Source organism: Geotrypetes seraphini, chromosome 9, assembly GCF_902459505.1.
Source record: "Geotrypetes seraphini chromosome 9, aGeoSer1.1, whole genome shotgun sequence".
NCBI classification, from domain to species: Eukaryota; Metazoa; Chordata; class Amphibia; order Gymnophiona; family Dermophiidae; genus Geotrypetes; species Geotrypetes seraphini.
The window spans coordinates 9,326,944-9,353,880 of record NC_047092.1 but is presented as its reverse complement, the minus strand read 5'-3'; the positions used below and the strand labels follow the sequence as shown (position 1 = coordinate 9,353,880).

Here is a 26,937-nt window from a genome sequence, read left to right as displayed (position 1 = left end):
AAGATCTGCTGAAAGAAGTACAGTATTCCCCCGCAAATTTGTGATTCGCAGACTTGGTTATTCACGGTATTTTCTGACTGCCTCTTCCAGTCAGAAAATACAGGGAATGAGTCCGAATCAGCCTTCTGCACAGCCGATTCCTCCTCCTCTCCCCCACAGTCAGCCAATCAGCCTTCTGCACAGCCGATTCTTCCTCCTTTCCCCCTTGATCAGCCTTCTGCACAGCCGATTCCTCCTCCTCTCCCCCTCCCCCGGTCAGCCAATCAGCCTTCTGCACAGCCGATTCCTCCTCCTCTCCTCCTCCCCCGGTCAGCCAATCAGCCTTCTGCACAGCCAATTCTTCCTCCTTTCTCCCCTGATCAGCCTTCTGTATAGCCGATTCCTCCTCCTCTCCCCCCTCCCCCAGTCAGCCAATCAGCCTTCTGCACAGCCGATTCCTCTTCCTCTCCCCCCTGGTCAGCCAATCAGCCTTCTGCACAGCCGATTCCTCCTCTCCCCCACAGTCAGCCAATCAGCCTTCTGCACAGCCAATTCTTCCTCCTTTCCCCTCTGATCAGCCTTCTGCACAGCCGATTCCTCCTCCTCCCCCCCTCCCCCGGTCAGCCAATCAGCCTTCTGCACAGCAGATTCCTCCTCCTTTCCCCCCTGGTCAGCCAATCAGCCTTCTGCACAGTCGATTCCTCCTCCTCTCCCCCCCCCAGAGCATACCGGGTATGATTTACTGCACTCGCCGGTGCCGCAGCTGCCCTGACCTGCCTTTTTACAGAATCAAAACCACATTCGCGGTTTTTCAAGCTTCACGGGTGTTCCTGGAACAGAACCCCTGCGAATTTCGGGGGAATACTGTATTACACTACAGAATGAGAAGAGGATTTTTGAAGCCAAAGGAAATCTTCCAGGTTGAGGGAGACTCAGGGCTCGATTCTAAATATGGCTCCTAAAATTTAGGGGCCAACTAGTTCAGTGCCAAGCATGATTCTAGAAAGTTGGGTGCACTTTATAGAATCATGTTAAGCACAGCCTAAGTGGCCTTTACACACGCTGTATTTATGCCAGGGTTTTCTTGGACCAAATATCTTCATTTACGTTAGACGCCCACTGGCACCTAAGTCCACAAAATATGCCCATGACCCTTAGCCCCTAACCACTTCCACTTTGTGGTAGGTGCCTTGGACTAGGCGCTTACCTTAAAGTGGGAGATGCCAACTACGTTAGGCACCTAACATCCAATTAAGCGCAATTTACATCAGTTACGAAGTGCTGATTCAATTATCGGCGTCGATTAACCCCCCCTTATACGAAGCCGGGTTATGCTTTTTTTATCGCCGGCTGCAGCGGTATTAGCTCCGATTCTATGAGCATTGGAGGTAATACCTTTGCGGCCAGCGATAATAAAAAAGCCTAACCCAGTTTTGTAAAAGGGGAGGTAAGTCTATTAAACAATTAAGTTAGACACCTACGTTGGCTAGGTGTGCCAAAGTGGGCAGCTAACCATAGGGGCCATGTATAGAATTTCTCCAGGAGCGATCAAATGTCAGTTCCAAGGTCTTCAATGTAAGTGCTTTGCAACGTGCAATTTAAAGGATAGAGTTGTATGTTTAATAACCTCCCTTTACAAACACACTCTCACTTAATCAAATCTGTTTATTGTGAATAAGGAAAAGCACAGAACAGAACTGTAACGTGGTCTTAACAAATGCTAAATATAAAAGTATACCTGAGATGCCACTTGTATCTCCCTCAAACCACTAGGAATGCAAGTCAAAAAGCTTTACTGTACAAAATGAATTCTAAACAAAATGCATATATTTAATACTTGAGTTAGACCTTCCATTAATAATCCTCTAAATCAAATTAAAGCCTGCTAGAACACGCTCGGAGTATTTAAAAACTCGATGTGAGAATAAAGAAGCTACGCCACAAGCACTGAAAAGGGAAGATTTGTTTTGGAATGATGAAAAGCATTTCAGGCTCTGCCCTGATTAGAAGCTGTAATTCAATTTCTGGTTAGATTTTGCCATGTACAAACACCTATGGTTTTCAAGACAGCCAATTAAAACCACTGTGGAACGTCTCTGATATGCGATTCTCCGATCACAGTTTAATGAAGGGGAAATCCCTACTAGCACCAGCGTCTAAGGTGAGGAGTGTCTCGTGCATGCATAACCCCAGACTGAATAAAATCATCCATCATCAGAAAGTGCTTATTACTTCAGTGGCTCAGGTGAAGCACCGATTTGGCTTTTAAGTCATAACTTTGGGGTTGTTTTTTTTTTCTAAACTAAGGCCATTTAAAACGGAGCAGGATTCAACCGTGACGCAGGCCGAAACATGCCATTAAAAAACAGCCAAACATTTCATCTGCAAGTTTCCTGCCTGTTCTTTGGGCAAATGCTTTCGCTCGTGTCAGAATGGCACTAAATTATTATTACTCAAGCCGCCTATGTTTTTTAAAATTTTAACCTAATGTGGAAGGCATTGAATCGTACTACACATCTCAAAATGGCAATCGCTGAACAGGGTCATACATCTGAAATCTTGAGTCTTAAGCAAATAGTAGCAAATGAAAATATTCTGCATGCTACGAGAGTCATTTCATAAATAATGCACAATTTATTTTTTTTTTCATTTACATGTTTTATTATATTTTTTCAAGTACTTCTTTACAATCCTTCAATATAGTCTCCCTGCTTTGCAATGACCAAGTCCCAATGTCCGGGAAGCTTCATTATTCCATCCAAGACACCGTTTTTGTCCGGTTGCTGAATGGCTCAGGTACCAGCGGAAGAAAGCTCTTCTAGAGATGCAAAACGATGTCCACGCATAGGTTGTTTCAACTTTGGAAAAAGGTCAAAGTCTGGTGGGACTCATGTCTGGACTGTAGGGAGCAGGAGGTAACACCTCCCAGCTGTATTCGCGTAGTTTTTCAATGATGACATTCCCCATGTGCGGGCGAGCGTTGTCATGAGGAATGAGTGACCCAGCCAAGAGCAACTGAGGTCGGGTTTTCTGCATTTTTCTGCGCATTATTTGCAAAAAATCACGATAATACACTGCCGTGACACTTCTTCCACATGGAACTTTATCTGTGATGATGATGCCTTCACGATCATAAGCAAAAATCATCATTTGTTTGACTTTTGATTCAGTTCATCAAAATTTTTTTGGTCGGGGGAAGACGGAACTCTCCACTCATCATTGGAAAACTACGCGAATATGGCTGGGAGGTGTTACAGTCCAGACACGAGTCCACCAGACTTCGACCTTTTTCCAAAGTTGAAACAACCTATGCGTGGACATCGTTTTGCATCTCTGGAAGAGCTTTCTTCTGCCGGTACCTTGAGCCATTCGGCAACTGAACAAAAACGGTGTCTTGGATGGAATAATGAAGCTTCCCGGATGATGGGACTCGGGTCATTGCAAAGCAGGGAGACTATATGGAAGGATTGTAAAGAAATACTTGGAAAAAAAAATAAAACATGTAAATTATAAAAAGTGTGCATTATTTATGAAATGACCCTCGTATTTTTCAGTTATTTGATGATGAAACTTCAGCCACTTCTGCTTTTGTTTCTATATTTTAACAGATTGGCAGTGCCAGGTGGGTTTTTTTTTTTCCTTCCAGGGTTGTGATGACATAATTTCCACCACCCTCTTTCTCCTCCAGGGTTTGTGTTTTCTTTGCTCATTTAAGCATAAATACCAAGTGGCCTGGAGGAGAGGACATACAAGTAACACGACAGCACATGCTTTGATCATTGGATTTCTGCTGCAGGCCACTGATAGAAGTAGGGTTACCAGATTTTACGTTAGTAAAATCCGGACCCCCCCCCCTAGACACTCCCAGTTCCACCCATCCCCGCCGCTTTGTGACTCTGTACAGCGCTGCGTACGTCTGGTAGCGCTATCAAAATAATTCATAGGAGTAGTAGGATAAACAGCAAGCTTGAAGGACAAGGCATTTCTCAATAGAGAAAAGAGAATGCACTTGGAAATTCGCACATTCGTGATAGCGTTACCAGATGTCTGGATTTACCTGGACGCGTCCGGACGGCTTTTCAAAACTCGGCAGCTTCATTTTTGGTCCTGCGTCGGGAGGTCATACGCTCATGTGTGGACGTGCACCCGTGACATCATCACGTTGTGTCCGTGCCTGTGCGGATGCCCTCCTGACCAAGAAGAACAGATCGAGGGGGTGGGGGTCTGGATTTTATGTAACTAAACTCTGGTAACCCTAGCCAATGAAGTTTGGAGCTGGGCCAGTAAGAAAGGAGATCATTATTAATGCACAGTACTGGACAGACTTGCACGGTCTGTGTCTGTATATGGCCGTTTGGGGGAGGATGGGCTGGGGAGGGCTTCAATGGCTGGGAGGGTGTACGTGAGCTGGAGTGAGCTTTGACGGAGACTTCAGCAGTTGGAGCCGAAGCTCAGTACCGGGTAGAGCTCTGGATTCTTGCCCAGAAATAGCTAAGAAGAAAAAATAAAAAAATTTAAATTGAATCAGGTTGGGCAGACTGGATGGACCATTCGGGTCTTTATCTGCCGTCATCTACTATGTTACTATGAACTACGAGCAGAAAAATCTAATATTTTAACAGAATTGCAGAAATACTTTGCTTGGAGTCAGAGATTCCCAGTTGTCTAATTGCTTTGATAGGAACTGGGAAAGTGCAGACTCTGCAGGGCTAAAGCCCTCTCCGCTGCATCTGTGGCACCGAACAGCTGCAGCAGGGCTTAGGCTGGACGCAATCCATCCTCTGTTAATTAATAACCAGGGCAACAGGTCGTTGGTAGAGACGGAAATACTTGAGGGTCTGTTAAGGTTGGCTGTCTTCTTGCGTCGTTCCCATCTGTCGTGAGGATTCCTCCTTTTAACTCCTTCCTTTCCTGCAATTTTGGAATTCAGAGGTTCAGAAAATTGGCACCTTAACCCTCTTCTCAGCAGTCAGTCACCTCTGTCTCTTTTCTAGGAGTCTCTTGTACTAAGCACCAAGCTGACACCGCCTCTGAATTTGTGAGTCAAAATACTTATGTCTCGAGCATGTCTTGTGTCCCCCACCCCCTCTCTATTTCTTATGCAACAACGGGAGAGCAAGTGAACTGGATTCCTTCTAACCAGGCAGTTCTGGCTTGGTGACAACCACCCAGATGTATTTTGGGGTGTGTAGCGCTGACAGAAAACTGGAAAAACAGAGGCTACAAGCAGTATGATACACTGGCTTAGAAGCAGAGCTTCAGTCTGTTCTGTTTCTGAAATGTACAGAAACAAAAAAAAAAACAAAACAACCAACTGCAGAAATGATGTACCAAAGTCAATAGTTTTATTAAAAGAATCAGCAAATGTTGTTTTTCCAAATAGTGGTTCTTTATAGAACACTGGGAACCGACACGGTTCGTGTTTCGAAGAAACACTCCTTCCTCAGGGGTCCTAGCTGAAATCGTATTGGCTGTGAATAGAACCAAATGGAAATAGAAACCATAAAACATGTATTTCTCAAAAATGCTCGGAATAGAGCTCCCGTAGGGATCGCTGGGCAGTATGAACCTGTTTTTCTCAAATCTATAGACACATTAGGGAGTTCTACAGGGCATGAGAAACGGGTGGGGTTTTTTGGTGGTTGTGGGGTACGGGGACCCGTCAAATGCGCCCCGACAACTGCGCTCCCCGATCACAATCCACAGCGGATGCTATTTTGTCTTTTTGAGGGTTACGAAGTAACTGTCTTTTTTAAGGGGGGGTGGGGGGACCCCCCCCCTCACTACACTTAAAAGATTCACTTGATATCTAGTGTTTACAAGATGATTATAGGAACTCTTTACATAACTGGATATCTAGAAGGCCCTGATTGGCTCAGATTTCTCAGGCCTGGTCCCTGGCTGTCTTTTCTTCCTGAATGAAAAACAAAACATTTGGGTCATCGGGAAGTTGTCGGCACAGAAAGAGCAGAAAAATAGAATGAAACATCTACATCACGCCAAGGGAGACCTTCCTATGGCCGTTTGAAATCTTTGATGAACAAATCTTTTGAGTTTGTAGGAGCAAAACTTTGGAGTGACCGTCCAACAGCAGTTTCTTCTTCTTATAGCTTTAGACAATTGTTAAATGAATAATTTTGCATAACACCACAATGTTTTCTTAATTGCTGTTATCCACCTAGAATCTACTATGTGAATATGTGGAATATAAATAAATAAGAATAGAATGAAGTATTTATAGAAATGGTGAGTGTTTTTTAATTAACGCCTTTTTAACTTATTTTCTGCATCCTGGGCTCTGTGATAGACTCGCGTTGCCTTCGCGTTCTACATGCAGCCTTTCTCTCCCCGACATCTGACGTTGGACAGGAAGTTTCCAGGCCAGCCAATCGCTGCCTGGCTGGCCCAGAACTTCCTCTCCAACGTCAGAATTGACATCGGGGAGAGGAATGCTGGTCGGCCCGACGCTTCTGTGGCAGGAAGCAGGGAGAGCTTGGGGCGGCAGTGGCTTGGGGGGTTGTTCCCCGATGGTGGCGGCAGCGGCTTAGGGGAGGGCAGGGAGACAGAAAGAAGTGGGGGCAGGGAGACTCAAAGAAAGAAGGGAAACAGAAAGAAAGGGGGGCAGGGAGACAGAAAGACAGACAGAAAGAAAGAAGGGGGCAGGGAGAAAGAAAGACAGACAGAAAGAAAGAAGGGGGCAGGGAGAAAGAAAGAAAGGGGAGGGGGCAAGGAGAGAGGAAGAAAAAGTTGAGGAAGGGAATGAGGTCTGCAGGAGAGGAAACATACAGTAGGCTGAAAGAAGGGAAGAAATATTGGATGCACAGTCAGAAGAAAGTGCAACCAGAGACTCATGAAATCACCAGACAACAAAGGTAGGAAAAATTATTTTATTTTTAATTTAGTGATCAAAATGAGTCCATTTTGAGAATTTATATCTGCTGTCAATAGCGGTTTTTAGCGCAGGGAGCCTATGAGCATCAAGAGCAGCGCAGGGCATTCAGCGCAGCTCCCTGTGCTAAAAATCGCTATTGCGGTTTAGTAAAAAAAGGAGGGGGGTATATTTGTCTATTTTTGTATAGTTGTTACTGAGGTGACATTGAATAGAGTCATCTACCTTGACCTCTTTGAAAAAACCCCAGAATATAAATAATTAACATTTTCTCTGCGTACAGTATGCTTTGTGTTTTTTAAAATTTTATTGTTGGTAGATCATTTTGACTTGGTCATTTTAAAGGTAGCTCGCAAGCCAAAAAAGTGTGGGTAACGTTTTATCGGTGCTTATTGGTTAAAACCTAAAATCAGAAGCCGTGACATAAAGACACAAAAACAGGCGAAGCAAAAGTCATTCCTCCTTCAGAAAATAAGGCACTTGGTTGGGTGACATGCTCCCAGTATCATATCTGCTCTCTCTTGTGGACAGCATCGCCAGTCGTTTAGAATTCAGAAAATTTACTGCCAGTACAATGGCTCACAGGATTTTAACAGCAACTTTAGAGCAGTGGCAAAGAAAGGTGGGAGGAGCGGACCGCCCCAGGCACTGTCTTAGTGGGGGTGCCAGCTCCTCTCCGCTCCTCTATGCTACACTTGTGCCCTCCCCCTCCCCATTCAAATCCTTGCCAGCATGAACAGCTTCTCCGGCCTGTTGTCCAAACTCAAACAGTTCAAAATTCAAACAGCATCATTCTTGCTAATTCTTCTTCTTCCTCGAGACGAAACTCGTGTTTCACTCCCGCTTCCTCAGGAGGAGGAGGAGTCTCGCTCACATTTGTATCCTGAACCAAGGGCATCTACCCAAAAAATGGGCAAAATAGCCTTAACCTCTATACCGAAAACAGCCCAAGCAGACCTCTCCATAGCATCCAACTACAGACCGATTGCTGGCATCCCGATTCTCACAAAAATCTTTGAGTCACATGTCAGCAAGCAGCTAGCCTCATACATAGAGCAACACTCCTGCCTCTATACATCCCAAAATGGCTTCCGATAAAAGTACAGCACAGAGCTCCTCCTCATCACTCTAATCACTAAAATCAAACAATTGCTAAGCTCGGGTCATCAGGCAATACTGCTTCAATATGATATCTCCGCAGCCTTCGACTCAGTGGACCACCAATTACTCCTAACCAAACTCTCGGAAATCGGAATAACAGGGACTGTACTAAAATGGTTCGCCGACTTCCTACAAAATCGCGACTACTTGGTCAAAAGGTAAGAATCATACTCCAACCCTTGGAAGGCATTCTGTGGTGCCCCAAAAGGCTCCCCATTATCCCCAATCCTATTCAATTTGTTCATGAGCTCGCTGGGACGCATCAAAATGGAAAATGAAACTGTACTATCTTATGCCGATGACATTCTCCTCCTCATCCACATAACCAAAAACTATCCTAATATTGCCAAAAAAAATCTCAAACAATATAGATAAAATTCAAACCTGGGCAACAAACAACAAGCTGAAACTGAACGCCACTAAGACCAAAGCCATTGGTTTCCGCACCATACAACAGAATGTCATTTCTAACCTCACTCTTCCATCAGGCATCACTCTTATCATGGAAAAATCCACCAAGGTACTAGGATGCATCTTAGATGATACTCTCACAATGGAACCACAAATTTCTAACCTTCGGAAAAAGACCATCTACACTATGCATCAACTGCAACTCACAAGACCATACTTCTACCCACACCATTTTGCTCTGATCGTTCAGATGATGGTCCTACCTCAACTGGACTATTGCAACTCTGTCTACCTTGGCATCAACACTACTCTCATACGCAAACTGTAGCTCAGCAGGCAACTACATTGGCTCCCAATATCATCCCGAATAATTTTCAAATCGTCAGGTATCCTACACTAGATTCTATACGGAAACTCAGCAGCCCCTCTCATTCAATTATTCTCTACTGTTTGGTTGACATCAAAAAGAATTACATTACATTAGAGATTTCTATTCCGCCATTACCTTGCGGTTCAAGGCGGATTACAAAACAATTATAAACGGGGGTTACAATGGAAGATCATTTGTCATTTCTAGAGAGGTAAAGAGTAGGTCATGTAGTTTCTATGTGGCGGGAAGAGGGAGGGAGGAAGGACAGTAAATGTGAAGTTAGGACTTAACAGAATCCAACTAAACCTGCCATCCACAAAGTACCTTCACTACAAGCAAATTTTCCACTCTATGTTACTTATCAGGGTGTAAAAACCTGGAATGACCTACCTGAAACTATCAGGAAAGAGACAAACTACACCACATTCAGAAAAAACCTGAAGACTCACCTCTTTGACAATTAACTGTCTTCATATATAAATAGCGCCCCCTACTTCTCGGTCCCTCCTCTTGCTTCTCCATGCCCCCTCCCCTACTATTCTCCCCTTCCTCTTTGATCTGTCGCCTTGAGCCTGTATAGGTATGCACGACTCACAAATGGAAGATTAGATTAGATTTATTATTATGTACTGAAATCTGGGTTTTTAAAAAATATATTCATATAGGGATTTTTCTAGTAAGGATCGATTGACATTGTTTGAAATCCTGTTGAGAGCTGTCTCCTATTTTTGTGGTGGAATTCATATTCAAATCCTGCCAGAAAACCCACCTTTTTGAGGCTCCATTTAAATTGTAAAACCTGGTTCTTCCAGATTCTAACGCCTTGATTTTAATCTTGCTGACCAGACTTTGGGCTCCTTTTACTAAGCTGCGGTAGCGTTTTTAGCGCGCGCTGCCCCCCGCGCTATGCTGAAAAACTAACGCCAGCTCAGTGGAGGCGTTAGCATCCAGTGTGCACTAAAACCACTAGCGCAGCTTAATAAAAGGAGCCCTTTACTTCCTGAAACCTCCTTCAACTGTGTTAAGACTGTAAGCTCTTCGGAGAAGGGGCTGACTCATATGTGTATCTACACAGCGCTGTGTGTATCTAATAGCATTAAAAAAATGTATAACTGCTACTACTACAGTACGTACCATTTCTATAGCGCTGCCAGACGCACACAGTGCTGTACAGGGGATAGTCCCTGCTCCAGAGAGCTTACAGTCTAACTGCGACAGACAAACTGGACAAAAAGAGTGAACCTATACACGCTGCTCAGGTAAGGGAATTACAGAGGGAACGACAAACAGATATGGGTCGGTGCTAGGACTTGAATGCAGCTTCAAAAAAGCAGGCTTTGAGCAGGGATTTGACGGAGCCTGATAAATAGGAATTGGTGGAATATTATCTCACTGCACTGCCTCTCAGAGAGGATTTGCAGACAAAGCATTCCTTCTTCATGCTTTCTGGAAGACTTACTCTGCTTAAAAACCACTGAGAAATGCAAGAGACATTCAACCTAGCCCAGCAGGAAAGGCCTCGGGTATCTGGACCCCTACTTGCCCCAAACTCACAAACTTTCAATAGCCTGCACTACGGTCCTGTGAAATGGCTACTTAAATATTTTCAGGTCATTTTGAATCTTTGAAAGTTGAAAGTCACACTTCACATAAACAGCCTAATGCCGTTTTAAGTGATGGAAAAATTTAGAGACGAGCCCTGGTTTTCTAATTCTTATAATCCTTGATCTTGGTCCCAATTTTATGTGTGGAGGTGGAACTTAGCAAGACAGACCAACGACACCGTTGTGACTTAGCAACAAGGATATTGGCCACCACGCGGGAGATCCAGGTTTTAATTCTTAGGCCTAGTTTCTGCTCCTCGTGCTGACTGGGGTGGCAGACTCTGCCGAAGCTTTGCTCGCAGCTCCCAACAAGAGAGGGAGTCCCCAGGCAGGGTTCACCGCTGCGTTCCACTGGAAGCTGGAGTCTATGGTCCCTGGCTGAGGGATGTCACCTCAACCCCTGGGGCTCGTGGATAGAAAGGGGGTAGGGGATAGGAGAATAGTTCTACAGGATACAAAAAAAAAAAAAAAGGCTCTTAATGCCACAACCCACTTCTGATGGAGAAAGAAGCCAAAAAGAGCAAGAAAAAAAAAAAAAACACCAGATCAAAAAGAAAACCATATCAAAGCAGGACAAAAATCGCTGGAGGACCTGGTATCAAACTGGGAGCCTCACAGCAGCCTTTTCTTCTGTATAGCACTGTGTGACTTGCTTATCATCTCAGGAATGTCACTTCCAACCCATCAACACTGTCCAACCAGAATTCTGTGCTGGGATCTGCCAAAGTCACAGTGTCACACTGAGGCAAAGTTGACCTTGTGTTGCCTTAAAGTTCATTAGTTATCATGGAACCAATCCCGACTTCGAAGGGGTGAGGCACAAGATAATCCTGATAGGTCCCGTCGATCAGTTTGTCCGCATTCTTCGCAAACCAGCAGTCAACCTGGTGGAGGCCGTTGTATATCTTCCGCTGTTTCTTTACCACCGGGACTGAGCGGCCTCTGATCTTCAGGACTTGGGCGGGATCTGAGCTCTGCTGTCCAGCTAGATGTGGATTAGCGGCTTGAGAGCTTCTCCGGAGAGGCTCTTCCGTTACTTTAACATCATTGTACAGGAACTGACCTGTAAAAGGAGAAATTCAAAAAAACATGAGGACAGATCCATGCTGGGGGGAAATTCTGTAATGCAGCAACTTGGCTGATAAGGAACAGATGCAAATACACTTCCTGGGAGAGAGAACAGCATTTTCTTATGCAGTTGATGAGATTCCTACCCACAATGCTTTAGTACAAATTCCCTTTATCACTTCCTGGTTAAAGCATCACAAGGGATAGGATCAGTGGTATAGTAAGGGGGGGGCGAGGGCCGTCCCGGGCACCGTTTTGGTAGCGCCTCTCTGCCCTACCGCATACCTCTTGAAACGTTTGCTGGCACACACAGCATCTTCCACCTAGGGTTGTCAGATTTTACTCTAGCAAAATCCAGACCCCCTAGACCCGCCCAGTTATGCCCAAGTCCCATCTCCCATCCCCTCCTAGTGCCCCTCCCCTCACTGCCTGCTCTTGTCAGGCAGGAGGAAAACGCGATGATGCCATGCACACGCGCGCATGCGCCATCATCGCATTGGCATCCACGCATGCACGGATTTCCTCCTGCCCGACACGATGTAGGGGAGGCTTTTCAAAACCCGGACAAAGTGCTGGGTTTTGAAAAGCCGTCCGGGCCCCCGGACATGGCCTCAAAAGGAGGACATATTCGGGGAAATCCGGATGTCTGGTAACCCTACTTCCACCTCCTGCTCACGCCGGCCTCGGCTCCTTTCTGATGTCACTTCCTGGTCGCAGGACCAGGATGTGACGTCAGAAAAGCGCTGAGGCTGGCACAAGCGCGAGATGAAAAATGGTGCTCATGCCGGCGAACATTTCAAGAAGTATGCGTAAGCGGGGCGCCCAGAGCGCCTCCCTCCCTCGCTACGCCACTGGGTAGAATGAATGTTGTTGGCTTAGGTCTGCCTCCATTATGTTTCTCTGTTTACTAGCATTTGATGACAAAGTGAGGTACAATCTTTTTCTGTTCAGGTGCTATATTTTCCCTATCGGTCCCAGTAGGTGTGTGCATAGGGAGGCTTAAGCCGGGGCTTCCAAACTTCTAGTATCAGGGATGTTTAGGGTTACCAGACATCCGGATTTCCCCAGACGGATTTTCAAATCCTGGCACTTTGTCCGGGTTTTGAAAAGCTTTCAACAAATCTGTGCATGCGCGGATGCCCTCTTGCCTGACGAGAGCAGGCAGCGGGGGGGGGGGGGGGAATTGGGGGTGGGACTGGGGCGTAATAGGGCGGGGATGTGTGGAACTGGGCGGGCCTGGGGGGCAGGTCTAGGGTTCCAGATTTTCCATTTGGAAAATCTGGTAACCCTAGGGATATTGTTATCAGATCATGGTGAAAAGGAGAGAGAGAAGCTCTGCAGTCTTTGGGGGGGGGGGGGGGGAGGTTTTGAACAAGAAAGTCAGATCATGGCAGAGAGGTAGGGAGACGGAGATTGGGAGAGAAGATGCTGGATTAAGACTGGAAGAGACTGGTAGTGATACAAGAGAGCAGCTCCTCTACCTTCTCCTGGAGGCGGGCTTTCAAGATTACCAAAATGAGAATGCATGAGATCAATCTGCATATATTGGAAAACATAATAACATACATAGTAACATAGTAGATGACGGCAGATAAAGACCCGAATGGTCCATCCAGTCTGCCCAACCTGATTCAATTTAAATTTTTTTTTTTTTTTTTTCTTCTTAGCTATTTCTGGGCGAGAATCCAAAGCTTTTCCCGGTACTGTGCTTGGGTTCCAACTGCCGAAATCTCTGTTAAGACTTACTCCAGCCCATCTACACCCTCCCAGCCATTGAAGCCCTCCCCTGCCCATCCTCCACCAAACGGCCATACACAGACACAGACCGTACAAGTCTGCCCAGTAACTGGCCTAGTTCAATATTTAATATTATTTTCTGATTCTAAATCTTCTGTGTTCATCCCACGCTTCTTTGAATTCAGTCACAGTTTTACTCTCCACCACCTCTCTCGGGAGCGCATTCCAGGCATCCACCACCCTCTCCGTAAAGTAGAATTTCCTAACATTGCCCCTGAATCTACCACCCCTCAACCTCAAATTATGTCCTCTGGTTTTACCATTTTCCTTTCTCTGGAAAAGATTTTGTTCTACATTGATACCCTTTAAGAATCATATCTCCCCTGTCTCTCCTTTCCTCTAGGGTATACATATTCAGGGCTTCCAGTCTCTCCTCATACGTCTTCTGGCGCAAGCCTCCTATCATTTTCGTCGCCCTCCTCTGGACCGCCTCAAGTCTTCTTACGTCTTTCGCCAGATACAGTCTCCAAAACTGAACACAATACTCCAAGTGGGGCCTCACCAATGACTTGTACAGGGGCATCAACACCTTCTTCCTTCTACTGACTACGCCTCTCTTTATACAGCCCAGAATCCTTCTGGCAGCAGCCACTGCCTTGTCACACTGTTTTTTTCGCCTTTAGATCTTCGGACACTATCACCCCAAGGTCCCTCTCCCCGTCCGTGCATATCAGCTTCTCTCCTCCCAGCATATATGGTTCCTTCCTATTATTAATCCCCAAATGCATTACTCTGCATTTCTTTGCATTGAATTTTAGTTGCCAGGCATTAGACCATTCCTCTAACTTTTGCAGATCCTTTTTCATATTTTCCACTCCCTCTTCGGTGTCTACTCTGTTACAAATCTTGGTATCATCTGCAAAAAGGCACACTTTTCCTTCTAACCCTTCAGCAATGTCACTTACATACATATTGAACAGGATTGGCCCCAGCACCGAACCCTGAGGGACTCCACTAGTCACCTTTCCTTCCTTCGAGCGACTTCCATTAACCACCACCCTCTGGCGTCTGTCCGACAGCCAGTTTCTGACCCAGTTCACCACTTTGGGTCCTAACTTCAGCCCTTCAAGTTTGTTCAACAGCCTCCTATGAGGAACTGTATCAAAGGCTTTGCTGAAATCCAAGTAAATTACATCTAGCATATGTCCTCGATCCAGCTCTCTGGTCACCCAATCAAAAAATTCAATCAGGTTCGTTTGGCACGATTTACCTTTTGTAAAGCCATGTTGCCTTGGATCCTGTAACCCATTAGATTCAAGGAAATACACTATCCTTTCTTTCAGCAACACTTCCATTATTTTTCCAACAACTGAAGTGAGGCTCACCGGCCTGTAGTTTCCTGCTTCATCCCTGTGACCACTTTTATGAATAGGGACCACATCCGCTCTCCTCCAATCCCTAGGAATCACTCCCGTCTCCAGAGATTTGTTGAACAAGTCTTTAATAGGACTCGCCAGAACCTCTCTGAGCTCCCTTAGTATCCTGGGATGGATCCCGTCTGGTCCCATCGCTTTGTCCACCTTCAGTTTTTCAAGTTGCTCATAAACACCCTCCTCCGTGAACGGCGCAGAATCTACTCCATTTTCTCATAAAGTGGAGACCCACTTTATGCAGTGGTGTAGTGAGAGGGAGGGCGGGGGACGGTCCGCCCCAGCTGCCGTATTGCTAAGGGCGCTGGCACCCCTCCTGCTCTCCGCCCATCACTACCCCCCCCCCCCCAGCCTCCGCATGTCGAAGAAGTCAAGTTGGAGAAGTTAAAAGGGTACGGGGAATGAGAAGGGGCGCATACACGGCTGGGGGGGGGAGGGAAGAGGGGGGGGAGGGGCGCCACAGCTTCGGGTGCCTCTTACCCTCGCTACGCCACTGATAGTATGCCTGGGATCGTTGTTTTTAGACTCCTACTATGTCCTTTTGCTTCTTCTTTGTGATAGTCCTGTCTGGTCCCCATATGTTGCTTCAGATTTCCTGACCCCTTCTATCCTATCGTTATAATGGAATTCCGTTCTGACACTTCTAATTAGCACATACATTGCTTTGATCTGCCTGGCTATAAAGAGAGTATAACAAATGGAAACAGACATATAAACAAATTAGTCAACCTACAAGATGACAAAAAGATGCTTTGTCTGCCTCAAGTTACAGCAGGACCTAAGCCATCTCCAATAAACCTGGTGCACTTATCCACAAGCTCCATGTGTGATGGAGGATAGAGAATGACACGGGGACAAATTTTTTCCCATCCACGTGGCAACTCATTTTCCCATCCCTGCAAACTCCGTCCTAATCTGCACAAGCCTCAACCACTTCAAAATCATAAGTGTTTGAGGCTTATGCGGTTAAGGCAGAGCTTACAGGGATAATAACAGTTTATATACCGCAGTACCACGAAGTTCTATGCGGTTTACAAAAGATTAAAAGAAGGTACAAATTGATTGAACTTAAAAGAGGTGAAGGAAAGTGGTTAATAGGTCAAGAGAACCGTATTGAGGAGAAAGAGATGTACGGGTCAGCAGTCTAGATATTTCAGGAACAGATATGTTTTTAGGCGCTTCCTGAATTCCTCATAAGTAGTGGGCGCAAGCAACTGTTCTAGATCTTTACCCCATAATTCTGCTGCATAATGTTGCCTGATGTGAGGGATGGGACAGGGAAATTGAGTTCCTGCGGGGACGTGTCATTCTCTGCACTGCACCACTCTAGAAATCAAAATGTAGCAAAAGTGAGCCAAGTCCAGGACAATCAAGCCATTGTGACATCGCTGATGAGGTTGGCTCTTATTGGTGGACTGAGGCATTATGACATCACAACAGAGGGGATAAATCCTTTTTCAGGTATGTTAGCGACAGAAAAAAGAACACGGATGGGATTGTGCGCCTAAGGAAATCTGACGGTAACTATGGAGACTCAGACTCCGACAAAGCCGAACTACTCAATGGATACTTCTGCTCGGTCTTTACCTGTGAGGTGCCGGGATCCGGACCTCAGCTGCAAACAAGGGAGTACTGTACTTGGAGGACCCATTCCGGGATTTTGTGGGGAGCGCAACAACAGCGTGGCGGAGGATTCCCTGTCGGCTCCTGCGGCGCCGGCGCACACCGGGGTCGGCGCCAAGTGACTTTTCAGCAGAGGAGGAACTCTGACAGTCACTGCAGGCCTCGTCTGATGCAGTCTCCTTGGAGCGGCCATTCGGGGTGGCGGCTGGAGCGCCGGCAGTGTGTCGTGTGGAGGATTGCATGGGGGAGACCACCGCAGAGGAGGAGATGTAGGCATCCTGGGTCTATCAGCCAGGCCTCTTCCCTGGAGAGGTCTTTTATATGAAATCATCACCATTCCTCCAGAACTGACTTGCTCCACTTCATCACCGAAGCCGAAACCGTGGATTGTAGACATTGTTTTATTTTTATTTTTTTCCAGTTTATGAATTTTTCTTAATTTTATTCATTATTTTTGTTTTTGTCCTATTTCTATCATTTATATTTCTCTAGAATTCTTTTGTACAACGATTCCTCCTTCTGCATCTATTCCTTTCTCTCCTCTACCTTCCAAATTACTAAGTTTAATACAATCTTGTTAGAATGCTTATTTTCTTATTTTACCTCTATCTCTACTTTTCATTTCTTTATTACTCTCTAGGTACTTTAGTTAGATTGTGAGCCTTCGGGACAGTAAGGGAATTTTTAAGTACCTTTCTTACTTATAATTTAATGTATATTTTCTGTAAACCGCTTAGAACTTAACGGATGTAGCGGTATATAAGAAATAAATTACATTAAATTACATTACAATGTATACCATGAGCTATCGAGGCTAAAGGTGAACAAAGCCATGGGACCGGATAAATCTACACCCCAGAGTACTTTGGGAACTGAGAGATGTCCTGGCAGAGCTGTTAACTGCGCTTTTCAATCTTTCCCTAATCAAGGGAAAAGTCCCCTTGGACTGGAAAACTGCTAACGTCATTCCGCTCCACAAAAAGAGATGCAGGTCAGAGGCTGAAAATTACAGACCGGTGAGTCTCACATCAATAGTGTGTAAACTTATGGAAACGTTGATTAAAAACAGATTGGATACAATTCTGGATGACGAGAGGCTGAGGGATCCCCACCAGCATGGATTCCCGAAGGGAAGGTCTTGTCAATCCAATCTGATAGGCTTCTTTGACTGGGTAACGAAACAATTGGACAAGGGAGAGTCTCTGGATATCGTGTATTTGGACTTCAGTAAGGCTTTTGACAGTGTCCCACACCGTAGGTTATTGAATAAGAAACATTGATGTCATGGGTTAAAGACTGGCTCAGTGGTAGACTTCAGAGGGTGGTGGTAAATGGTACCCCCTCAGAAACGTCGGAAGTGATCAGTGGAGTGCCGCAGGGCTCGGTCTTGGGTCCGATACTGTTTAATATCTTTGTACGAGACCTGCCTCAGGGACTTCGAGGTAAAATTACACTATTTGCCGATGACACTAAGCTATGCAACGTGGTTGACAGTGCAACCGTGCCCGACACTATGAGGCAGGACAATGTAGTTACTTACCTGTAACGTAGGTTCTCCATGGACAGCAGGATAGTCAGCCACATATGGGTGTTGTCCCTACACCTCCCAATTTGCGGATAAGCTCTCCAATAGCTCAGAGAGATTTTTTTATTTTTTTTTTCTCTGAGCACGTGCAGTGCCCGGGCCCCACTGGGCATGCCCGAGCCCTACCCATTTCCCCCTGCTTCCCCCTAATCCCCAGGATGTTCCTAGCTGTGGCCGGGTCGGCCGTTTGGGGAGGCGGGTGGGTTGTGTGGCTGACTATCCTGCTGTCCATGGAGAACCTACGTTACAGGTAAGTAACTACACTTTCTCCTAGGACAAGCAGGATGAGTCAGCCACATATGGGTGACTCCCTAGCCGAGGGATGTACCGACTGGACCTGCGCCTTAGCGCTTTGTGCATCCCTCGCCTGGCTGTGGAGGCCGAGCCGGGCAGGGTAATCAGGTAAAGCAGGTAAAGTTGTGGAAACAAGGTTTTAGATAAAGTGCTGTGTTAACTGAGCAATAATACTCACAGAACAATGAACTGGTCAATGACAATCAATGAACAGTGAGAAACCAACTGGTCAACAGTGACCATTCGTACTTGCATGTGAGAATTCATACTTGCCTATTCCACATTCAGTCTAGACAGGAGTGCTGGAAGACCTACTTAACTCACAGAACAGCGAAAAACTGGTCAATGACAATCAATGAACAGTGAGAAAACCAACTGGTCAACGGTGACAATTCATAACTGGTCAATAGTGACAATTCGTACTTGCATATGAGAATTCATACTTGCCTATTCCACATTCAGACTAGACAGGATTGCTGGAAGACCTACTTAACTCACAGAACAGTGAAATTGGTCAATGACAATCAATGAACAGTGAGAAACCAACTGGTCAACAGTGACAAATCGTACTTGCATGTGAGAATTCATACTTGCCTATTCCACATTCAGTCTAGGAAGGAGTGCTGGAAGACCTACTTAATCAATATCTATAACACCCTACTTGAACAGTGTTTGTCGATATTTATAACACCCTACTTGATCAGTGTTTGTCAAGGCTGTGCTAGTGGTTGCTATCCCTCCCAGGAGGGAAGAGCCACTTCCATGACTGCTCGGCCGAATGCATTTGGAGCGTGGAATGCTATGTCGAGGCAGTAGTGCTTGGTGAAGGTGTGCATGGAGGACCAAGTGGCTGCATCGCAGATGTCCCCTATTGGTGTGTGGTGCAGATGTGCCGTTGTGTTGGCTATGGTTCTGCGCTGGTGGGCGTTGGCTCCCACCTGCGGTTGATGCTGCGCTTTTCTATAGGTGAAGGGGATGCACTCTTATAACCAGCGCGAGCGCCTGCGTTTGGTGGCTGGAGGTCCTGGTCTGTTTTGGTCGTAGGAGACGAACAATTGAGGCTTGTCTAATCTGCTGCATAGTCAGGGCCCGCACACAGTCCAGGAGGTGTTGCTGAGGTGGCAGTGTGCCTCCCTGTGGGGAGATGTAGAGTGCTGGGAGGCACGCTGAAGCTGCCTTCGGCAAGAATCAGGGGTGGGTTCTGGGTACCACCCTGTTCTTATGAGGGAGTGTGTCGGTAGACATGATGGTCAGGGTTTTCCCAGCCAGGAATACGGGATCTGCCTCCCCCAAAGGTTTGAAGGGGTCGAGGTGAGATGATGCGGCACCAAGTTGAGGTCCCATCTGGGCGGTGGTGGTCTGACCGGTGGGTGCAGATTGGACAGTCCCTTCATGAAATTTTGTGATTACTGGATGCCTCGACACTGGTTTGCTGTCTAGGCCAGCGTGGTATGCCGTGATTGCACTTAGGTGGACCTTGATGGAAGTGGGTTTTAGGTCCCCCTGAGATAAGCTCAGTATGTACTGCAGGATGTCCGGTATGGGGCAGTTGTAGGGGTCTCGCTGCGTGTCTGTGCACTGGTAGCGGAACCTTCTCCCTTTCAACCCATAGCGTTTTCTGGTTGAAGGTCTTCTGGCTGCCATAAGAGTGTGTTCCACGTCTTGTGGTAGGTTCATCCTCTCATCATCCATGCGGTCAGGGCTAAGGAACGCAGGTCGTGGTGGAGGGGGTAATGAGAACTGCACTGATCGGGAGCGGGGAGAGGCGGGTGAACCGCTATCCCTTGCCGGAACGGGAACCATGGTTGCAGGAGCCCGATCAGGGCAATCATGATCACCGTTGCTCTGTCCTGAAGAATCTTCTGCAGGACTTAGGGTGTTCCAACTCACAGACAGACCGTCGGGGCTGAGACGGCGATGGGTTGATCTCTTTGCGCAGAAGGTCGAGTATTTTGAGTTCGGTTCGGTTGCAAACAGGTCGATGCTCGGTGTGCCCCAGGTGCTGAAGATCTTCTTCATCGCCGCTGGGTTGAGACACCACTCATCGGGATCCAGCTGGTGGCTGAGTCTTTCTGCCAGGTCGTTCTGCTCCCACAGGAGGTAAGTTGCCTGGATGGGGCATTGAATGGAGTTGGAGAACTCCCACATGTGGAAAGCTTCCTTGCATAGCGAGGTTGACCCTGTCCCTCCCTGTTTGTTGATATAGTGCGAGGCCACCTGGTTTTCTGTTTGGGTGAGGACTGCCCTGCCTGTTTGAAGGTTTCGAAGGCATTCCCTAAGGCCCTGAGCTCCAGTAGGTGGGTGGTCAGAGGTTGGGTACACTGGTCCCAGTGACGTCTGAGGTGCCCTTTCAGGGATCACATGAGTAGTCTGGTGTGCTGCACAACAAAGACCGGAGCGTGCTGACGATGAGCTGCTGGCAGGGATGCACTGGGCCAGGGATGTCATGGCGTCGATCTGGTAGTCCCGTAGGACGGCCTTGGTCTGCGTGGTGTCGATGACTGCCCAGATGAACGATATCCCCTGGGTGGGTATCAGGTGGGATTTCATGTAGTTGATGAGGAACCCCAGTTCTTGGAGGAGGGTTATGATGGTTGACGGGGCTGCCAGCTGTCGAGATAAGATAGGATGCGCACCCCTTGAAGGCGAGGATGTGCCACTGCCACACACTTTGTGAACGCTCTTGGAGCCGTTGAGAGTCCAAGGGGCAGGACCTTGTACTGGAGGCGTCTGTCTTGGCTTTAGAAGCGACGATGCCTCCTGTGGGCTGGGTGCATGGGATACTAGCCAATACTCGGGCTGTAACAGGGCCAAGACTGTACCCAGAGAGTGCATCTGGACCTTGTGTACGCATCTGTTGAGCTTACAGAGATCCAGGAACGAGCATTGTCCTTGTCCATGGTGACGCGGGGGTTCCTGGAGTAGAAACCCCTTGGTGATCTCCTCTGTTCGTCACCGCCTCTATTGATTCTGCCGAAGCAGGTCCTCTCCTTGCTGCAGGAAAGTTGGGTCGTCAGATGGAGGGTGCCCCGCCCACTCGGGGGGGGGGGGCGGGAGTGGAGACAAATTCGGAATCCCTGCTTGATGATGCTGAGGGCCCACTGGTCGATGGTGATCCTGGGCCAAGCCTTCGCAGACAATCTGATCCTGCTGGGCCGGAGGGTGGTCAAGGTTCTGTTTTTGTCTTGGGGAGAGAGCTGCCCTTGGATGCCCCTGCCCCTCGGGCGGTGCTTGTTTGCGTAGCAGTTATGTTACTGTTGCGAGCGCTGGGGCACAGACTGCTGCCAGTGTGGACTGGCTCAGTTGTGAGCTGGAGTCTCTATTTTATTTTATTTATTTATTTCCTCTCACTGGCCTCCTGATAAAGCCACATCTGGAACTGGAGCGCAGCAATTCGTGCGCTCAGCATTGCGCCCTCGAAGGTCTTTTTCCCCGTGGAAACCAGGGTTTTTCAGGTCCTTCCCTGACGGGGGTTGGAGGGGGGGGGGGTCGTGCTGCCCTGTTTCTCTTAAGCTACCGCAATGTCCATGTATGGCTGCTGCGGGTTGTCGAATTCCTGGGCTGGAAAGATCTGGTACTTCAATCCCAGTCTCCTTGATGTTGGTTGCCCTGAGGAGGGAGTCAGCCAAATCTCGTCTCTGCAGTCCAGGAGGTTCTTGTGGACTGGAATCGCCACTGCCTGCGTGAAGTACTGGTACTGGTAGTTCAGGCCTTGTAGTACTCTGTCTTGGGTACGTGTCCATCCACGTGGATCTTGAGAAAGGCTGTGAGTTTCTGGAGGGACTTGGGGTGAGTCCTCGTTTGTGGGGTTTTTTTTTTTTTTTTTTTAGTAAATATTTATTTATTTTTGTGGATGGTGACTCGGGGCGTGGCTGGAGGCTGGTGTGTAGCTTGTTCCTCCATTGCTTGGGTGCATGGCATGCCGCTGAACCGCGCCATGTTGTTGTGCATGGCTCCCTCTAAAGGGGGACATAGTGGGGAGTGTAGCCCGCTGAGAGAGGAGTGGGTCAGCAGGAGGATTAACTGTGGCTGCTGGTCCCACCCCTGGTGGTTCGCAGGTTCATGTGCTGCTCCACTTGACTGGTTGGGTGGCTCCATGTACCCCACCGCCCTTCTCTGTCCTTCTTGAGAGGGGGGGAGAGCCTGCAGAGAAGGGGCAGGATGCACCCCTTCATCTGTGCCAGTGCACCTGGCTGCATTTCCCACTGTGCCTGGAGGCAGAGAAAGAGGAGTGATAATGCCTCTTGAGTGGGCTTCTGCTGCTGTACTGCCTATTGTATATTAAACTGTACAGCGCTGCATATGCCTTTCAGTGCTATAGAAATCATGAATAGTACAGAGTCCCTCATGCTAGCTGGAAAAGCACTCTGCCTAGGTTTTATGAAGAGCAAACAGCTTTTTAGACTGAGGAGTTTCAAACCCCCACCTTTGGAGAGGCATGGTCTGACATGCCGCATCTCTGAAGATATCAGCACCCTGCTGAGAAAGGCAGACTCCTAGTTCCCAACATGAGAGGGGGAGGGGGGCGGGGTGGGAAAGGTGTGAATTGTAGACTCTGCAGGACCCCAAGAGGGAAAGAAACACCGAGTTGTTTTTTTTTTGTTTTTTTTTCAGCATGTCCTTTATAAGCTGAACTCTGGGGCAGCATGTCTCCTACTGGGGGGAGAGGTCTGCAGGTCCCCTCCAAGGGAAAGAAGCATGGGAGATTCTTTCTCCTTAAATTCAGATTGGGAGGAGGGTGGGGCAGAGCCCTCGGGGCTGCAACAGATTATCAGAGGTTTTCCCAAAAACAAGCAGATAGGACTTACCTTTGAACCCCAATCGGCTCCCTGCAGAGGCTGGCTGTAAGCGGCAGCATGCCGTCTGGAGGGTGAAAGCCCCGATCTGTTGCTTGCAGAGGCTGTGGATTTACGCAGCAGCATGCAAGACTCCTATCGGCTGCCCTGCAGAGGATGGCTGTAAGTGGCAACGTGCAGGGATTCCTGGAGAGATCTCTCGGTCTGGCGAGACTCCTATCGGCTGCCCTGCAGAGGCTGGTTCTAAGCGGCAACATGCAGGGACTCCGGGAGATATTTCTCTACCGGGCCAAGTGCAGGCGGGGGGATTAGCTGAGCCAGAGCATCCTGGAGGCTCCTTGCCACTGTAGCATGTGGATCCCCCGCTGCTGCATTCTGATGAGGATGGCTGCTGGAGGAAGATTCTCGGGCCTCACTTCTCTTCATGCCCTGCGGAGGCTGGCTGTAAGCAGCAACATGCAGGAACTCCTGGAGAGATCTCTCGGTCTGGTGAGACTCCTATCGGCTTCCTGCAGGGGCTGGCGGCTAGCGACAGCATACAGGACCTCCGGGAGAGATTTCTTGACCGGGCAAGTTGCAGTCGGGGGGGTTGACTGAGCCAGGATGTCCTGGAGGCTCCTCACCGGATTCGTCTGTGGATCCCCCGCTGCTACGCTCCGATGAGGATGGCTGCTGGAGGAAGATTCTCGGGCCTCACTTCTCTTCATGAAGTCTCTCAGTGCCCTCTTCCTTAGCTTGCGTGCACGTGGTGACATGTGCGCACAATGCAAGCCACACGGAAACCTCGAGCGCTGGATCCAATCAGTGGGCGCACAATTCATGAGGATCCAGTGTGTTCATCCTCCTCCTGCATCCCAGTTGTTTCTTTAGATGATTCAGGCATCTTCAAGTTGATGAGTAGAAAAGTTGAAATGGAGAGCTGTAGAAAAATCCGACCGATGGGAACGGGCGGAAACTAAAGACTGGGGATTAGGGGGAAGCAGGGGGAAATGGGTAGGGCTCGGGCATGCCCAGTGGGGCCCGGGCACTGCATGTGCTCAGAGAAAAAAAAAAATCAAAAATCTCTCTGAGCTATTGGAGAGCTTATCCGCAAATTGGGAGGTGTTGGGACAACACCCATATGTGGCTGACTCATCCTGCTTGTCCTAGGAGAACTACTTTTACTGGAACAATGGTCTAATACTTGGCAACTGAGTTTTAATGCCAAAAAGTGTAAGGTTATGCACCTTGGTAGCAGTAACCCCAGCAGAACACACACCCTGAATGGTGAAACCTTAACAAGAACTGTCGCAGAACGGGACCTGGGTGTAATCATTAGCAAAGATATGAAGACTGCCACTCAAGTGGAGAAAGTTTCGGCCAAGGCTAGACAAATGCTGGGTTGCATCCGAAGAAGTTTTGTCAGCCGAAAGCCTGAAGTCATAATGCCGTTGTACAGGTCCATGATCTAATCTAATCTAATCTAAACCTTAAGTTTATATACCGCATCATCTCCATGAGACCGCATCTGGAGTACTGTGTTCAGTTTTGGATGCCACATTATCAAAAAGATGTGAAGAGAATGGAATCGATTCAGCGAATGGCCACTAAGATGGTCTCCCATATGAAGAACGTCTAAGCAGGCTGCAGTTATATTTTCTCGAGAAACGCAGAGAGAGGGGAGACATGATAGAGACGTTCAAATATCTTACAGGCCGTGCTGAGGTGGAGGAAGATATTTTTTTCTTTACAGGTCTCACGGCAACAAGAGGGCATCCGCTCAAACTCAAGGGTGGGAGACTTCATGGTGACATCAGGAAGTACTTCTTCACCAAAAGGGTGGTTGATCATTAGAATGGCCTTCCACGTCAGGTAGTTGAGGCCAGCAACGTGCTCGACTTCAAGAAACAATGGGATAAACATGTGGGTTCATTTCGGGGAATTGCTTAGAGGGAGTGTTCTTTTAAGGGGAGTGTTTTTTTGAGTGGGCAGACGTGTTGGGCCGATGGCCCTTTCCTGCCATCATAAGATAAGGAAATTGGGTCATTAGGGCATAGACAGGGGGTGGGTAAGCAGAGTGGGCAGACTTGATGGGCTGTAGCCCTTTTCTGCCGTCATCTTCTATGTTTCTATGTTACTCTAATGTTTACCAGCTCTGGTTATCAGAGGCTGAAATGTTTCACACAATTTATTTACTCAATTTTCTGTACTGTTCCCCCAGAGGAGCTCAGAACAGTTTACATGAATTTATTCAGGTACTTAAGCATTTTCCCCCTGTCTGTCCTGGTGGGCAACGAGGGGATTAACCGACTTGCCCAGGGTCACAAGAAGCAGTGTGGATTTGAACCCACAACCTCAGGGTGCTGAGGCTGTAGCTTTAACCACTGCACCAGTCTAGAAATGAAAATGTAGTAAAAGTGAGCCAAGTACAGGACAATCAAGCCATTGTGACATCATTGATGAGGTTGGCTCTTATTGGTGGAATGAGGCATTATGACATCACAATACCAGCTCTGGTTATCAGAGGCTGAAACTCTTCACACTATTTATTTATTCATTTTCTAAACTGTTCTCCCAAGTACAGAATGACACGGGGACAAATTTTTCTCTGTCCTCGTGGGAACTCATTAACCTGTCCCTGTGACTTCTTTTCCCGTCCCTGCCCCATTCCTGCATTCTAGAGCTCAGATTGTGATGTCATAATGCCTCATTCCACCAATGCCTAAGCTCCGTCCTCATCTGCGCAAGCCTCAAACACTTTAAAATCCTAAGTAGCAACATTCTAGAGTTCGGACTGTGATGTCATAATGCCTCATTCCACCAATGCCTAAACTCTGACTTCATCTGCACAAGCCTCAAACACTTTAAAATCCTAAGTAGCAACATTCTAGAGCTCAGATTGTGATGTCATAGTGCCTCATTCCACCAATGCCTAAGCTCCGTCCTCATCTGCACAAGCCTCAAACACTTTCAAATCCTAAGTAGCAACATTCTAGAGTTCGGACTGTGATGTCATAATGCCTCATTCCACCAATGCCTAAACTCTGACTTCATCTGCACAAGCCTCAAACACTTTAAAATCCTAAGTAGCAACATTCTAGAGCTCAGATTGTGATGTCATAGTGCCTCATTCCACCAATGCCTAAGCTCCGTCCTCATCTGCACAAGCCTCAAACACTTTCAAATCCTAAGTAGCAACATTCTAGAGTTCGGACTGTGATGTCATAATGCCTCATTCCACCAATGCCTAAACTCTGACTTCATCTGCACAAGCCTCAAACACTTTGAAATCATAAGTAGCAACATTCTAGAGCTCAGATTGTGATGTCATAATGCCTCATTCCACCAATGCCTAAGCTCCGTCCTCATCTGCACAAGCCTCAAACACTTTAAAATCCTAAGTAGCAACATTCTAGAGTTCGGACTGTGATGTCATAATGCCTCATTCCACCAATGCCTAAACTCTGACTTCATCTGCACAAGCCTCAAACACTTTAAAATCCTAAGTAGCAACATTCTAGAGCTCAGATTGTGATGTCATAGTGCCTCATTCCACCAATGCCTAAGCTCCGTCCTCATCTGCACAAGCCTCAAACACTTTCAAATCCTAAGTAGCAACATTCTAGAGTTCGGACTGTGATGTCATAATGCCTCATTCCACCAATGCCTAAACTCTGACTTCATCTGCACAAGCCTCAAACACTTTGAAATCATAAGTAGCAACATTCTAGAGCTCAGATTGTGATGTCATAATGCCTCATTCCACCAATGCCTAAGCTCCGTCCTCATCTGCACAAGCCTCAAACACTTTCAAATCCTAAGTAGCAACATTCTAGAGCTCAGATTGTGATGTCATAGTGCCTCATTCCACCAATGCCTAAGCTCCGTCCTCATCTGCACAAGCCTCAAACACTTTCAAATCCTAAGTAGCAACATTCTAGAGTTCGGACTGTGATGTCATAATGCCTCATTCCAGCAATGCCTAAACTCTGACTTCATCTGCACAAGCCT

General features: G+C 47.3%; 1 protein-coding gene across 1 annotated transcript in view; it reads right to left on the bottom strand.

Annotated features, from left to right (window-relative positions):
• Positions 1-9,410: 9,410 nt before the first annotated feature.
• The window catches only part of ITIH5 (inter-alpha-trypsin inhibitor heavy chain 5), a 137,812-nt gene continuing 120,285 nt past the window's right edge, over positions 9,411-26,937 (bottom strand). The window contains exon 14 of the mRNA XM_033958849.1: positions 9,411-11,477. Coding sequence (XP_033814740.1) covers positions 11,182-11,477 — 296 coding nt within the window. The 3' untranslated portion in view covers positions 9,411-11,181. The remainder of the gene's footprint in view (positions 11,478-26,937) is intronic.